This window comes from Crocodylus siamensis, chromosome 4, assembly GCF_052110815.1.
Source record: "Crocodylus siamensis isolate JL-2025a chromosome 4, ASM5211081v1, whole genome shotgun sequence".
Taxonomy (NCBI): domain Eukaryota; kingdom Metazoa; phylum Chordata; order Crocodylia; family Crocodylidae; genus Crocodylus; species Crocodylus siamensis.
The window spans coordinates 247,754,859-247,772,145 of record NC_143398.1 but is presented as its reverse complement, the minus strand read 5'-3'; the positions used below and the strand labels follow the sequence as shown (position 1 = coordinate 247,772,145).

At 49.4% G+C, this 17,287-nt stretch overlaps 1 protein-coding gene across 1 annotated transcript in view; it reads right to left on the bottom strand.

The window, feature by feature from the left end:
* Positions 1–17,287, bottom strand: part of LOC149867832 (unconventional myosin-X-like) — a 172,366-nt gene that overhangs the window by 106,061 nt on the left and 49,018 nt on the right. Inside the window, exons 11-14 of the mRNA XM_090046250.1 lie at positions 16,542–16,660; positions 4,801–4,947; positions 3,708–3,808; positions 956–1,022 (exon numbers count right to left, since the gene is read on the bottom strand). Of these exons, the coding sequence (XP_089902376.1) occupies positions 956–1,022; positions 3,708–3,808; positions 4,801–4,947; positions 16,542–16,660 (434 nt within the window). The remainder of the gene's footprint in view (positions 1–955; positions 1,023–3,707; positions 3,809–4,800; positions 4,948–16,541; positions 16,661–17,287) is intronic.

The window sequence follows — 17,287 nt, the reverse complement described above, 5'->3', positions numbered from 1 at the left end:
AAACATAGCAGAAAAATAGGACTCAGAACAGGGAAATCAAGGCTTGGGACTTCTTGAGCATCTACTGATAACATTTTAGAGAAGCAGGACATTGGCTGTGGTGGCTCCCCTGTTTTACCTGTGGCAGGTTCGGGCGACAGATCTATGTCGTGGCAGGGTCTAGGGTGAGGGTAGTCACATGTAGAGTTCAGATGATGGTTTGTCTAGGATGGTCTGGATAGGGATGATTCTGCCTCAGGTAGGGAGTGACCTTTAGAGCTCCCTTCCAGCCCCACTTCCCAATGACTCTATGGTTGTGGTATTGAGTGATGATTTGCAAACTGCACCTTACATAACTCTACCCAGGAGAACACAACATCAACAGAGTCTCCCTATGCCTGATAAAGGGTGTTTGTGCCCAAAAGCTTGCAAAGAACTTTTTTAGTAGGGCTAATAAAAGATATCACATCTACACAAAGAACCTTGTCTGCCTATATCCTTAGACCAACATGGCTGCAAAAACAATCAAGCCGGAAAGGAACTTGCAGCCAATGCAGACTCAGCAGGTAGGATCTGTGCAGATGAAATCCCTCTGTACAGTCCAAATCCAGAGAGTAAAGGTTTACCAGGCCCTAAGGGGACTGCAGTCTTACCTAAGTCTAACCAAAAGAATGAGCATAGGATTTGCATTTTTAACCAGGAGCTCTCTGGGACATGGCAGGTGGCAAGGGAGGCGGACATATTTTTGGACAGGGACATATTTTTTACCTGTCCATGCCACACACACAGAAAACCAGACAGCCACTTAGAGCCTGCCCCTGAGCAGACCTTAGGAACCAAACCAGCAACCTGGGCCAGGCACCGGTCAAATACAAGAAGAAATGTCTGTGTGGAGGAAGGAGAAAAGCTGCATTTGCTAGTCCAGTCTCACTTATCAGGGCTTCTGGGACCTGAAAAATTCAAGAGAACTACCCACCTTCTCAATGAGATCCAAGCACTCTGCATTATCCATCCAGTCAATGGCCTCCCAGCTTATCCCTTCCCTGCCAAACAAGAAGAAAAAACCACCACTGAAAGGAAGAAGATCCTACTGTCAACGTTGGGATACAGGAGAAAGAGGCAGAAGTGGGCAGCCCAGGGCATTTGGGCGTAAGTGACACCACTTCCACATCCCTGGGGGAAGAGCAGAACATATGAGACGTTGCTAGCAGAGAGGATACTGCTTCCCTCCGACCACCTCAGGGCTTCCTATAGCACCTCTCACTGCAGCTTCTGTGCACCTTCCATGCCAAGCAGAAACTGACCACAGGAAAGTCTCTGGTGGATGTCATGGCGTGCCACCCTTGCCAGGTAAGAGAAACCTCTCCCTTGACCTCACAGGAAATATGAGCTACAACTGAAAGGGCAGAGTGAAATCATCAGTCCAGGACACAGGTTTGAGTTTTAGTTGCCTCCCATCCAGGCAAAAAGCAGGTCCAAAGCATCACTGCTCCATTGGCAAACTGCAGCTTGGGCACTGCCCCTGGACAGAAGCCAGTTATTTAGGAAGTCTTTCTTCATGTCACATACAAACTTTACCCAGCTGCACAGTGGAGCTGAAGGAATCTGTCATCTCGATAGGAGCAGACTGATGGGACCAGCGATGCTGTTCCATTATTGGCGAAATTGTTCCATGAAGTTTTGGGAACAGTGTTGAGACAGAAGTTTTCACTGGTGCCTATCTACTTATGTTCCTCTGCAAAAGACATGGGAACATAGGAGAGAAAAGAACTTGGAGAGGGAAATAGGCTGCTAGCTCCTCAAAGGTCAACAGAAAGAATTCAGTACATCCCTGAAGCTGATGGCTGGGGCTCTGACAGAGATTCTTTTAGTAAGTATGAAAGTTTTGAAGAGAAGATAGCTGTTGCTACAAGCTGTTTGACCTAGATGTTAGATTCCCAGGTTCAAAGCCATCTCCCACATGCCTCCAGACAACAGTTGGAAGCAACAAATATAGAAAATTCCCAAGAATCCACAGGACTGCCTACCACAAAGAAAGGAGAAAAGGGAATTGTATTCATTGGATAAGAAAAGAGTTAATTCAATTAGCTCATGATTTTTCAAACCTTTGCATTAAGTAACAATAGCGCCAGCAGTGGCCGGGCACTTTTGAAAGGATGCCACTTGGGGCCCTGGAATTTCTTCTCAGAATGCCTTCAACTTCTGACCTAAAGAACATGTTGAATGTGCTGGACCAGGTCAAACCACTGATTGCTAACACTATACACTGCCCCTATTACCACACTACACTTGGCCTGTTGAGCAGTGCAATACAAAGGGAGGTACGTCCTGGCCCCATGGGAGCTCTACCAACACCCTGAAGCTTGAAATATGATCACACTATCCTAATATACTTGCATGATTAATGACATTTCTGGTTATCTGGTCATTTCTACAATTCAGTCCCAGAAACTGCTCCTACCATCTGATATTTAGGAAGAAATCCCTCTTTGTAGAGATGAGAGTGTTCTTAAGACAAGTTTCCTGCAGTGAAGGAATTGTCCTTGGGATGGGTGTATAAATAGCCTTATATTTTGGCAATCTTCAGAACTTCATGAATTGTCTATTCAGCTGCCTACGATTCAGCCTCAGTAAAATCCCACTCAATTGCCTCATTCAGGAAGATAAATGCCTGCCTCCCTCCCTCTCTCAGAGCTATAGTAGAAGTATTTCCCCAGCAGCCCTCCCTGCAGCTCAAGGCTAGACATGCTCAGGCACAGCAGCGAGGGGCAGCAATGCAAACCCCTGAAGGCAGACACTGCCGTGGAGTGCCCAGCACTCCTAAACAAGCAATAATCTGGCCTAGCTCTTGCTGCCAGACCTTTCAGACTCAGTGACAAAAGCTTAACCACTTCCACAGAGGAGAAGTCTCCAGAGAAGGAAAAGTAAGAAACTGAGACTGACTTGGGAACTTCATCTTGTCAGGTCGAGGCCTCATCAAAGCTACAACTGCAGCAGAGTCTAATGATCCCAGTGCAACACCATTTCAGCCTGTTGTGCGGATAGAAGCTCAACCCTGGTATTCCTCTCACAGGTGGAGGAATAGGAGACGGTTTGGAGTTTTCAGATTTTAGTTTCTTCTTTGTTGTTATAGTGGATCTAGAAACAAGGCCCTGGATCCTGCACAGGCCATCACCACACAAGAGTGCTGGGAGCTGGGTCTGACTCTGTGCATGGCAGTTTGAGGCAGAAAAGAATAAAAGAAGAAAGATGAGGTGGACAAGGTGGCACAAAGCACTCACAGTGACAGCTGTAACCAGACAAAACTTAATAGATCCAAAACCTGGGCTGGGTTTGCCAGAGGTCACAACAGAAAGACTTGGCCAAAGTTCAGAAAGACTTGGCCAAATTTCAGATGAGCTCAGGTCAAGCATCAGGTGGCAGGAGAGATTTAACCCTTAGTCTTGAAATGAGGCAAAATTTCCTATTTCAGCCGATTTCATTTTGAGATTGCAGCCTCAGGCTTAACTTACAGATGGGAGACATTTTTTGCTGCAAAACAGGAGACCAGCTGGGACAAGCAGTGCAGGCCACAACAAAACAGTCACGGCTAAGGTGCAATGAGGAGCCACCTGCCCTCCCATCCCAGCTAGGAGAAGCTCCCTGCTGGTGGGCAGCACAAGGGAGGAAGGAAGGTGTCCTCAATTTTCCACCAGGAGATAGGACAGAAACCCAGTCCCTCCCCTCACCTGTTGTACTCCAGCTGCTCCAGGGAGAAGATGTGCTTGTTGAAGTACTCCTGGAGCTTCTCATTTGCATAGTTAATGTTAAACTGCTCAAACCGATTCACCTGCAGGAGAGCAGAAATAAGTCTGGTAACACCTGCCCTCCCCTTCCCAGTCTATCAAAGATCACAGAATCATAGAAGTCAGGTCGGAAGGGACCTTGCAGATCTTCAAGTCCGACCCTCAGCCTGGGTGAGAGAAAAACTGGACTCAAATGATCCCAGCCAGGTAGGCACCAAGCCTCTTCTTAAAGACCCCCAGGGTAGGAGCCAGTACCACTTCCCTTGGAAGTTGTTTCCAGCTCCTAGCCGCCCTAACTGTGAAGTAGTTCTTGCGGATATCTAATCTAAACCTACTCTCTAATAACTTGTGTCCATTATTCCTTGTCATGCCAGGGAGTGCTAGGGGAAACAGTGTCTCCCCCAAACCCCTCTGGTCCCCCGCAGTGAGTTTATAGACAGTCACCAGGTCCCCCCTCGGCCTTCTCTTGCGAAGGCTGAACAGGTTTAGATCTTCCTACAAAGGCCATGTGGAAGGGAAAATGCACATGGAAAGATGAGCAGAGCCTGCCTAGGTTCTGAGGACAGAATTTAGACAGGTCCTAGACCCTGGGGAAAGTGGAGATGTGTGGAAACATGTGATGTCACTGGGTCCTCTTTCCTGTGGATCACTGACTGCCACAGAGCAGCTCCTCAGCATGCACCTGTAGTCTGTTACTGCCTGGAACGCTAGGCAGTGGATACCCCACAAGACACAGCAAGATACAGCATGCATGAGGAGCCTGCATGTACTGCCCACACGTCACTACAACCCATGTGCAAAGGGCTAACATCACAAATAGAAAAGAATCACCTAGCACGCTAGCACACAGGAGGCCACATGCGGCCAAAGGGTAGTCTACCCCCTCATCCCCACCCCCAGGGGATCTGTGTTAGAAGAAAGTTTCCTAGCCTGCACTATATTACCCTGTAGTGGGAATAAGCCTAGCAAATTTCCTTCCAATGTCCAGTAAATCTTCATGTTAAAAAATGCACTCCAAGAAAGGTAAAATACTGACCTGGAAGTTCTCAAAGCCAAAGATGTCCAGGATTCCCACAGACTTGAAGTTTTCCTTGCCTTTGATCTTTGTATTAATCTTGCCAATGAGCCATGAGAAGCACTGGGAATACAGTGCCATAGAGAGAGAATCCCTGGAGTCCGCTGCCTGCAAGCACAGAGGGAGGAAAGGAAGGGGGAGCTTAGTCACATACAAGGGCTGAAGGGGCACAAAGAGGTTGCCACTGCCCCCAGCTGGAGCGTCTCTCTGGTACCAGGGGTGCCCTCGCCATCCTACAGGGTCCTTGCACTTGGCAGCTAGGCACAGTGCGCTGAATGTATGGCTGACCCCTGTGGGGCATGCATCATAATGCCTAGGGATGCTCAGGCTTCAGCAGAATGCCCAGCACAACCCTCCAGGAGTGATCTCGAGAGGCATAAGTGAATGGACGACGACTGGCAGCTGGGGGTGGCTGCCAAGAGTAACCAAGCCCGGGAAAGACTCTACTGCTCACAGTGGCTTTGACAGTCACTTGGTGAGACTCCTGCATCAGGGGCTTTAAGCGAGAGAGGAAGCAGCTGGCAGCTGAGCGCTGACACCTGACCCAAGGCCTCCCCTGGAGTGACTGTGGTTGGACTCTGTCAAGTGTTATCAGGAGCTGGGTATTACCGGACATATGTCAGGCTCCCTTTATTTGGATGGTCAGTGAGTGCTATCAGGATGCCAACCTAATGACCTCACAGGTAAATGAAGCTTTGGCTCTTAGTAACAAAAGCTTAGCCCAGCCTATTGTTTACAAACAAGCCTACACATTAGCATCCATGCTCAGATGATACAAGATGCTACCCGGGTTACTGGCATACATGCCACCAGCATGAAACTGCCCACAACTTGGTACAAGGTATTCAGGGTCCCAGGCTCCTGTTATGCATCCATCAGAGCAACTTCACATTTACAGCATCCCCATCCTAGATCTTAACAATTACTAAAACACCTTTAGGTGGCATCATCTGTATCCAGCTCTCACCACACAGCATGACCTTCCTCCCAGCTAAGGGAACCCATTTACCAAGCCACTCTCTTGTCTCTTTTGCTGTCCTGTACTGGGCTTTATCCACCACCATCCATTCCTTTCCCTCCTAAGGTGCCAACATTTCTAACTTTTTCAGAACTGGCACTGAAGCCATGTAAACACCCTCCTCTATGCATTCTGTGGAGTCTGGCACCTGAGGCAGCTGGCCCAGGTGAGGAGACTCTGTCCTACACACCCTCTCTTGGTGTCTACCGGCTTCAACCCCCTCCTAGGGCCCAGGCTGGCCCACCCCGAGATTCAGCAGTAATATAAGGGCACAGTAACTCTGTGAGCCCTCCCCTCTACACAGAGGATCCATCTCAGTGAAGGCAGACACCCTCTCTAAACAATCCCTGGCAGTGACTCATGGGCAAGCATGAGAGAGAGAGAAAGAAAGAGAGACAGCTCTCCCGACTGAACAGTTACACAACGTCCCTGCCTCATCCTCCAGGAATGGGCCCTCCCTGCCTGGCAGTAACCGCACATGCTGCATCTCCCACAGCATGGTTCCATACAGACTCTCAATGGCTCTTTTCATCCTCCCTACCCTGCCTGCCACTGCCCAGATCCCTCCATTCAGCACTGTTGCACAATGAGGACCTCCAGACAGCCCCTTATCCCTGTGCCGAGGACAGCAGGGAACAGCTGGACATGGTTCTGGGAAGCCAGAGAAGGAAAAGACCTCTGCAGCTTATGCCTATGTCAGTGCAGGGGGCTCTAAAGACATGCTGTGGCCACCGTGGTGATGAGAGAAAATAGAGCGGTTTTCTGTCTGCTTGGCCAGTCACTGCTCCATGGTCAGGGAGGGGTCAGACACCAGCGGGAAGAAAGACAGCAGCTTTTGCCGAGGGAAAGCTCTGTACCAGTAGTCAATGCCTGCGCCCCAGTTCGCAAGTCTGCACACTGCTGAAGGGTCACGGGTGCCCTCACCCATTCAGTCATCCTCCCATAAGGCACGGGGAGGGGAGGGAAGGCTACTGCTTGCTCAGGAAGGGCAGGCTGAGAAAAAAGGAAAGAGCTGTAGCATTTGTGTCAAGAATGTCTTTACGTGCTCTGAAATCCAGGGAGAGGTGAGAGGCAAGTTTGCTGAACATCTCTGGCTGCAGATAAATGGGGCCTTACCCAAATATCTCTAGAAAAAACAGTACACCAGGACATCGGCATCAAGTGCTTGGAAAGCATCAAGAACAACTTTCTTTCCAGACAGCGGAGGAGGTGGTTGGAGGCAGCTATTTCAGCCTTGATTCTGACTAAGAGGTAGGATGAGTTGGGCATCTGCTGGTGGGAGGTAACTTGGGTGACTGTGAACACAGAACAAAAGACCCTACTATAGTAAGGAAAGGAAGCAGCGAGAGCAGCAGCACAGGAATGATAGGACTTCAAACAGCAGCTTCAGAGGCTTGGGGAGTTTGTAGGCCGGGTCTTCTGGAAAGAAGCCTGATGGGAGGAGGAGTGGGAGGGCAGGCAGCTGCTGACAGCGAGCCCAGCACAGGGACAACAGTAAGCTCTTCTGAGGTAGGAAAAAGACAGGGAGCAGAGAGGGAGACAAACACAACTTCAGCTTCAAGAAAGCTCTTCCATAGCCTGAAAACCAAAAAAAATTGTACAGAAAGTAGACACATGGCTAAGGACGGGCAGGGAGCAGCACCACAAGCAGGCAGGGAGCAAACCAGAAAAGCGGAGGTGCAACATGAGGTACAACTAGCAAGTGACATAAAAGACAACAGCCAGTTCAGAAATACGTTAAAAATAAAATGGAGAGAAAGGAAAATACAGACACATTAGCAGGAAAGGACAGCAAATAAAAGATAACATGGAGAAGGCTCAATATTCAATAGGTTTTTTTTCACAAAAAGGTTAAATGTGATTATATGTTCAGTAACTAACTCCCTCTCTCTGCTCATACATCCAATGCAATTAATTTTAACAAAAGGACAGGACATAGGACAGAACAAGAAAAGAAAAGTTAAAGAATATGGAAATAAATTTGGTGTACTCAAGTTGGCAGGGCCTGATGAAATTCATTGAGAGCACTTACAAACCAGCGAAATAATTTTTGAACCAGTGGGAATCAGTTTGCGTGACTTAGTGGATCTCTTCCAACCTTGTATTTCTGCGATCAGCGCTTATGTTTGGGAACTCCTGGAGAATGGCAGCAAGACCAGAGGACTGAAGGAAAAATAAAATATCTGTCTTTTTCCTCTTTGTAAAGGAGGACCCAGGGAGCTACAAACCTGTCAGCCTAACAAATGATTAAACATTCAATTGGTGAGCACCTAGAGAATAGGGTAATAAAAAAGAGCCACCATGCATTTGTCAAAAAACCCCAAACAAAACAAACTTGTGTCAAATTATTCTAATCTCCTCTGACAAGGTACCTGCCTTGCAAATAAGGAAAAAATAGTATTTGTGATGTATATTGACTTCAGTGAAGTCTGACACTGTCCCACATGATACCTTCATAAGCAAATTAGGGAAACATGATCTAAATGAAATCACCAAAAGGACGGACATACAACTGGACTGAAAACCTGCAGTCAGAGAAATTACTAATGGTTTGCTCTTAAACTGGAAGAGTATTTCAAGAGGGGTTCTGCAGAGTCTGTCTAGGGCCTGCTTCTAGCCAATACTTTCGTTAACATATGGATGCTACAATAGAGGCTACAATTATAAAATCTGCAGATGACACCAGGCTGGAAAGGTTGCAAACACTTTGGAGGACAGCATTAGAATTCAAAATTACCTGATAAATTGAAGAAACAGTCCAAATCAACCAGATAAAATTTAGTAAAGACAGGTGCACAGTGCTCCATTTAGGAAGAAGAAACCAAATGCATAAATACAAGTGGGGAACAGCTGGCTAGGTAATGACTGCGGGAAAGTCCTGGGATTACAGCAGACCACAAACTGAAGGTGAGCGAGCAACTTAATGTTTCAGACAAAGGCAAGTCTTGTTCTGGAATGCATTAACAGGAGTGTAGTATGTAAGACAAGGGAGGAAACTATTCCACTCTACTCACAACCGAAGAGCTGTCACGTGGAGCAGAGCACAACGTCTAGTTTTCCTCAGCATATTTTAAGAAAGGTATGAACAATTTGGAGAGTCCAGGAGAACAGGACGAATAAGAGATTTAAAAGCATGACCTTTAAAGAACAGCTGAAGAATTATGAAACTATGAAGAATTTGTTTTAATATAGAAAAGAGAAGACTGAAGGTGAACATAACAGTTTTCCAATACATATCTCAAAGTAAAGGAAAGACAGAGAAGGTAAAAGACCTGGTTGGCTAAGCAATAAGCTTTTGAATGACATACAATGAAAAAGGGAATTTTACAAAAAGTGGAAAGTTGGGCATATTAATAAGAACAAACAAAATGTTACAGCCTCTGATGAAGCGAGTTCAGGCTCATTAAAAGTTTAAGCATCTCTGATTTAGTTAGTCTATATGGTGCATTTCTACCCTGCCTTCTCCCTGATTTTGGATCACCACAGCTACCTACTCCTCTCTGTAAGGCTACAAACAGACATCACATTCGTCCTGGGAGAAACCACTTTATTCTGGGCCAAAGTGCAGTTGTCCAGATACCCATGTCCTTGTCCAGGAACAAACCCTAAAATGGTTCAAAGTATAAGAACTGCTAATGTTTTGTCCTGGGGCACTGACAAGGGCATCTGAACAGTTGTCCTGGGATTGCATCATTGAATCAATGGCAGAAAAGCAGCAGTGCATTCAGCTGCTTGCTAAACTCTGATTGGAAAGATGATACATGTATGCACCAATCCCGGGACTGTCCTGTTCTGGGACAAACACAGGCACAACTTGTCCCAGGACAAATGCAATTTCTGTTTCTAGACTAACAGTATAGGCTGAGCAGGTAATAAACAAAATCAGGACGACCAAGAAAAACTAAGATATGGATAGAAAGGAACACAGAAAGCAGATAAAAATATATTATGTACGATAAGAAGATCAAGTAAAGTGTAAGTCCACTACTGATGGGGGAGGGAAAGGTGATAATGTACAAAGTAGAGAAAACTGAAGTGTTTAGTGCCTCTTGTACTTCAGTCTTCACAAAAAGAGCTATTGTCAGATGACGAGCACAGCTAACAGCAAAGATGGGAGGGTAGGGGTAGATACACAGCCTGGAGTAGAGGAAGAACAGGTTAGAGATTACTTAGATAAGCTGGAGGTTTTCAGGTCTGCAAGGTAAGATTCTCCTGAGAGTACTCAAGAAACTGGCTGAGGTAATTGAACAGCCATTGGCTATTATTTTGGAAAACTCATGGAGGCTATTAAGGTCTTAGAAGCCAGGGAAAGGGTAAACATAAGACCTAACCTTAACAAAAGGAAAAAGGAAGATGCAGAGAATTACATGCATGCAGCATGCAGCCTATGGCCACACATAAGCTGGGCAGCCCTCAGCAGGGGCAATGCGTAGGGGATGTACACGAGGGCATGTGCACCCCCTAAGCATGGCGGTGCACCCCCTACAAAAAGGTGGTGCCTGAGAGCGGTCGCCGCTTGCCACCACCTGTGTCTGTGGGCGGTCTGCAATCCCTGCTGGCCACCACCACCACTGCCAGCAGCGTCTGCAGGGGGTCACCCATGGTAGGCACTCGCCACCCTCTCCTCCCCCACAACGCTGACAGCACTGGCACCTTCTGCAGGAGCTCCCCCGCCTACTGCCACTGTGCTCCCGCCACCCAGAGTTGCCAGGGCTTCATACCTGTTCTCCTCCAGTCCAGCTGGAGAACAGGTACGAAGCCCTGGCAGCCCTGGAGGAGGAGGATGGAGAGGACGAAACCGGGGAGGAGGCAACTCCATGCTCACCGTGTCCCGTGCAAGCTGAAGGAGGCAAGAAGGCCAGGAGGAAGAAGCGTCACGTGATCGTCATTGGTGACTCCATCCTGAGAGGTACGGAGAGCCCCAACTGTCGCCAGGACCCCTCAGCACGCGAGGTATACTGCCTATCTGGAGCGAGGATTCAGGACGTGAAAGGGATGCTCCAGACCATAATCCAGCCCACTGATTATTACCCCATGGTCCTAGTCCATGTGGGCACTTACGGAAACGTGGTGGGATGCAACGCATGACTGGGCGGTGAATGTCGAGGGCTATGGGCTGTACAGGAGGGACAGGATAGGAAAGAGAGGCGGGGGCGTGGCACTCTACATTAAGGAGGAGTACACATCCTCATTAATTAGCAAGGAGTCAGGGGAGGGGCACTCTGAAGTGCTTTGGGTTAGAGTACAAGGCAGTCGAGGGGAAAGGGACTTAACGGTGGGAGTCTACTACAGACCCCCCAACCAGGGAGAGGAGCTTGACCAGGAATTCTTGGGTCAGCTCGCAGAAGTAGTGAAGGCTAAGGATGTGGCAGTCATGGGGGACCTGAATTTCCCAGACATTTGCTGGGAAGAGCAGTCAGCCAGGGCTGACCACTCACGTAGGTTCTTGGCCAGACTGCAGGACCTCCATCTAACCCAGGAGGTGCACAGTCCCACCAGGGGGGACGCCTTGTTGGACCTCATGCTGGCCACGGGTGATGACCTGGTGAGGGGGCTGCGGGTGCTCGACCACCCGGGCGACAGTGATCATCGCCTGCTGGAATTCACCATCCAGCGCAAGGTGGCAAAGGCATGCACTAAGGCAGCAGCCCTAGATTTTAGGAGGGCAGACTTCAACGAGCTAAGGAGGATAGTTGGAGAAGCGCTGAGGTCCCGGGGGGGGAGGAGAGCCAGGTGTCCAAGGAGAGTGGTCGCTAGTTAAGGAGACGATCCTCCAAGCCCAAAGGAAGGTAATCCCAACACGGATCAAAGGGAGCAGGAGAGCACACAAGCCTCCATGGCTCACCAAAAGTATCCGGGAATGTCTCCTTGCTAAAAAGGAGGCTTACACCCAATGGAAAGAAGGGGTCATCACCAGGGAGGACTATTCTGTAGTTGCTCGGAGTTGTAGGGGGGTAGTTAGGAAGGCCAAGGCAGAGATGGAACTGGGACTAGCTTCCCAGATTAAGGACAATAAGAAGTCCTTTTTTAAATACATAGGGGGTAAAAAGAAGGTCCCGGGTAATGTGGGGCCCTCACAGGACACGATGGGAAATTTGGTTGTCACACCAGACAGCAAAGCTAACATGTTTAACAATTTCTTTGCCTCCATCTTCCTAAGTAGGGACCAGAACAGCCACCTCCCTGCTGGGCCCCCCTCGGGCCCCGGGGGAGGCACACCTGGGCCACGGGTTAGCGAGGATTTAGTTAGGGAGCTTCTGGAGGGGTTGGACATATTCAAGTCAGCCAGTCCGGATGATCTCCACCCTAGAGTTCTAAAGGAACTGGCCGAGGTCATTGCAAGTCCCCTGGCACGGCTTTATGAGCACTCGTGGTGCTCTGGTGAGGTACCAGAGGACTGGAAGAGGGCCAACGTGGTCCCCATCTTCAAAAAAGGCAGGAAGGAGGACCCGGGAAACTATAGGCCAGTTAGTCTTACCTCGATCCTAGGCAAGCTGTTTGAGAAAATTATGGTGGCACACATCCAGGAGGGGCCAGCAGGGTACTGCACGCTTAGGGGCAACCAACACGGGTTCATCAGTGGCAGGTCCTGTCAGACCAACCTGGTGGCCTTTTACGATCAGATCACCAGATCATTAGATGCAGGGGTAGCAGTGGATATAGTCTTCCTGGACTTCCGGAAGGCTTTTGACACTGTCTCTCAACCTGTTCTCATTAAGAAACTGGGGGGGCTGTGGTGTAGACACCCACACAGTCAAATGGGTCGCCAACTGGCTGGAGGGCCACACCCAGAGGGTGGTAGAGGATGAGTCCTTGTCAACCTGGAAGGACGTAGGCAGTGGGGTCCCCCAGGGCTCGGTCCTTGGGCCGGCACTGTTCAACATCTTCATCAGCGATTTGGACGAGGGGGTAAAAAGCACCCTGTTCAAATTTGCTGATGACACTAAGATGTGGGGGGACATGGGCACACTGGAAGAATGCAACAGGCTACAATCAGACCTAGACAGGTTACAAGGGTGGGCGGACAAGAATAGGATGGGTTTCAACACAGACAAGTGCAAGATGATGCACCTCAGGAGGAACAACTGGCACCATACCTACAGGTTGGGGAACTCCCCTCTTGTCAGCACGGAGGCGGAAAAGGATCTGGGGGTCATCATTGACTCCAAGATGAACATGGGCCGGCAGTGTGGAGAGGCGGTCAGGAAGGCCAACCGCACCTTGTCCTGCATCCACAGATGCATCTCAAGCAGGTCCAAAGAGGTGATCCTCCCCCTCCACGCGGCACTGGTCAGGCCGCAGCTGGAGTCCTGCATCCAGTTCTGGGCGCCGCACTGCCGGAGGGATGTGGACAGCATGGAGAGGGTCCAGAGGAGGCCACTCGCATGATCAGGGGACAACAGGACAGGCCCTATGCAGAGAGGCTATGGGACCTGAACCTGTTCAGCCTCCACAAGAGAAGGCTGAGGGGGGATCTTGTGCCTGTTACAAACTAGTCAGGGGGGATCAGCAGGCATTGGGGGAGTCACTGTTCCCCCGAGCACCGCCAGGAGTGACCAGAAATAACGGTCACAAGCTGGCAGAGGGTAGGTTTAGGTTAGATATCAGGAGGCGCAACTTCACGGTCAGGGCGGCTAGGGTCTGGAACCAGCTTCCAAGAGAAGTGGTGCAGGCTCCTACCCTGGGGGTGTTTAAGAGGAGGTTGGATGAACATCTTGCTGGGGTCATTTGACCCCAGTATTCTTTCCTGCCAAGGCAGGGGGTCAGACTAGATGATCTGCTCAGGTCCCTTCCGACCCTAGAAACTATGAAACTATGAAACCACTCTGCCCCTCCAGCTGCTGGGGGCACACACCATTCATGGCCCTCACCTGGAGGATGGAAATGAGCAAAGCCTTTGAAAATGTGCAGAGAACACCTAGCTGGATGGAGTAACAGACACGGAGAGGTCTGGAAAACACTACACCTGAGGAAAGGTGGGAAGAACGGGGATGACTACCAGGAGTTCACAGTAGAGAGGATGGAGGGGGGATTTGATAGCAGTCTCATAACATCACTGTAGCCATTGCCTTCTTTCCTATTGCATTTACTGCCCTCTTTCCCCTTTCTAAGCAGCAGTTTTCATTTACAAATAGCAGTTAAACAAAAGTAACTGTTTCACCTGGTGTTTAGCTTGGGCCATATCTGCTTCTTTCCCAGACCTAAGGAAAGGCATTCTGTGCCTGAAAGCTTGTCTAACATCTCTCCCCACTACAGAGTTGATCCAGTAAAAGATATTACCAAGCAAATCTTGCTTCTCGGGGGATCTGATAATAGTCTGCTAAAACAGCAAGGGCTGTTAGAATAAGGAGGGCGATCAATTGTTCTCTGTGTCCACAGGGGACGGAACAAGCAGTAATGGGCTTAAATTGCAACAGGGGAGATTTTGGCTAGGTATTAGGAGGCATTTTCTTACTTAGGAGGGCAGTTCAGCTCTTGCAGAGACTACTAGAGACACTGGAATCTCCATTATTAAGGTTAAGTGCAGACAAGAAAAGCCCCTGTCTAGGGTGTTCCTGCCTCAAGCACAAGGTTGGACTAGATGACCTGCCAAAGACCTGTTTTTTTCCACCTCAATATTTCTATTGCAGGTGCTGACTTTGCTGTAATGTGCTTCTCCTTCATTGGTAATACTGCTCTGCATTACTGGCCAGTAACACTGTCTGTTGTGTAGATGTTTATCATCAAAAAAATGTTAAAAAGGCACTTGTGCATCTGGGACAAGCCACTGTACTGCAGGTGGCCAGAAATACTGTGACCTGTTAACATTAATGCACCCTGCAATATTTTGGGCTACAGCTAAACTTTCAGAGATACAGACAGCATCACAGCTTGAGTAGAGGCCTGTGATTCTGAGATGACACTTCTATTACTGACCCAGTTCATGAAGAGTTACACCTGCTTATTCCGATTTACAGGGGACTGTACAACACGGAACTTAGTGCTCCTTTAGTTTAAGAGGAGAAAGGCTGCAGACTGGGCTCAGGTGGCACTCAAGGGAAGACACCTGACTGGAAGGGGGCCGGTGTTAGAGACTACATAAGCCCAGGGCCTGAGCTGGGGCAGGCAGTCTGGCCCTGGAGGCTATGCAAGGAAGAGCTCCTGAGCAAGAGGGCTGCAGAGGAGCTCCTGACTCACACCAGGGATACACCTGAGCCCAGGAGCAGGGCAGGCAAGTAGAATACTGTGGACTTGCCTGGAAAACACCTGTGGGTTGGGATTGGGACTCGTGGGGGAGGTTGGAGGTCTCAGCAAGCCAGGGAACAGGGCAGTAAGGATAACAGGCCTGGAAGCAGGGTAGAGGAAGGACTAGAGATGGGGCTAGAGAGCTCAGCACCCAGAGGGGCAGAGGCAGGGCTAGAGAGCTCATTGAACTGATTGAGCCAGGAGCAGCGTGAACTGACCGGTAACCTCTGCGAGGTTTGGGTGTGGCTAGAAGGAAGATGAAGAGGCCACAAATTTAGCCCCTAAGGTGATGAACAGTTAGACTGTAGTTTGCGAGTAGATGAGATCTCGCTTAGGGATCCCTGGGGTGCCTCCCATTTCTAAATGCATATTCACATCAAGACATGACAGGACAGCAGAGGGAGGTGGGCCCAAGACCAGGGTAGGCCAAAGGCTAAGGGGCCACCCCAGGCCAGTCCTTTGTTGCACTGTCCTGAGGGGCAGCTCCAGCACTGCACTGACCACGTTGAAACTGGAGAGAGACATCCCTGGCCTGCCTACCCAGAGCCGAGTGCAGAGTTCCCAAATGCCTGCATCTCTCTCCCCACTAGCTGTTATGCTTGCATTACCCAGCCAGAAGCAGGCAACCTCCAAGATCCCACTCGTGCCCCACCCCCTCCATGTTGTGCCCAAGCCCAGCTCCATACTGACAGTGCTCAAGGTCTGTGCAGTGCCGATTCAGGGGCAAGTGTCCCCTCCTTCCTCTTCCCTACTTAGTTTTACTTAAAATGTTGCTTGTCTACAATCCCTTAAACTCCTCAATTCTTTGTTCTGTAGCGAGAGACACCCAGAGACCAAGCACACAGAGTCCCAGCAAACAGCCACTTCTCAGTCCCCTGGGGCCACTCAAGTTCCTCACTGAACATACACAAATGCTGCCACCTTTGGGTAAGAAAGCAGCGCCAGTTTAGGGCACACACTACAAGGCCCAGAGAGCTAGCACACAGATGTCCACTGAGAGGCAGCTGGGCATGTTCTTGCTTCATGGCAAGAAGGGAACAGATAGTGACACCTTGAATACCAAGAGCTGGGAGCAGACACCTGCACACCATGCAAAGGCTCGTCTCCACCTGGCAGCAGCACTGATGGCTTCAAGTACATCTGGTTCACCCATACCCACAGAAATGCTCCAAACCTGCAGGCTCACCAGACAAGCCATGCTGAAGCTCTGGGTCTCAGGCAAGCTTGAGAGCAGCTGCTGGGAATGAGCTGGGAGAAGCCTCACCAGTACACTGCCAGGTCTAGGTAGGTATGTGTGTGCATCAGTGCCAGCACTGCCTGCCACAGTGAGGCAGACAATCCCAAAGAGCACAAGACAGTTAGTGGCACCACAGTGAGTCAGAAGGGCATTCTCATTTGCCAAACCTGGGGAGCTGGGATCAGACATCCACATACTGCCCACAGGGAACCAGGCACTCACCTGCTCCACAGTGAGAGGAGAGCTGATCTCTTCTCCTCGGAGAATCATGGATCTCTGCGTCAGCACCTCAGATAGCTGGAAGGCATCTAGGCCCAGGAGGTCACTGGCAATGTTCAGTACTAAGAGGGAAGAACAGGGGCATCATCACCCATGTGAACCCAGTGACAACGGACTCATAGTTTCACTCATGAAAAGCCCTGTCTCAGGCTCAGTTTAGGGCCAATACACAGCACACAGATGAGGCTTGAAGCACAGGCAGACAGAGACTGTTGTCTGGTCAGACTAACAGGAGATGCAGCTAAAAATGCAGAAGGGCAGCACAGGGGTGGTAAGGTAAGGTTTGGGCCCAGGCAGCACTGGAGGAAGATGCTACTAGGTAATTACTAACCAGCAGCACAGGGGAGTACTAAGAGCTATCAGAGTACTAAGGGCAAGATATTTACTTCTAAGATAGAGTCTGATAAATATGAAAGGCACTATATGACAGGGGACCAGCAACATCTGGGGACTACATTCAACAACCCAATAAGTCCCTTCTAGCCCCGCTTTCCCAGTAATATGATGATTTATGTCAGTAGCAAATGGGGACCCCAGGCAGGACTTGCTGGTCTGTACACAGCACATGCACGGGTGGTCATTCCCCCAAAGAGTTTATATTCTAGTTTGAGACCAGATGCCAGTGAGTACAGGCAAGAGTGTAAAACAAGATCCAGAGGGAAAAGCACTGAGGAAGGATGACTATAGCA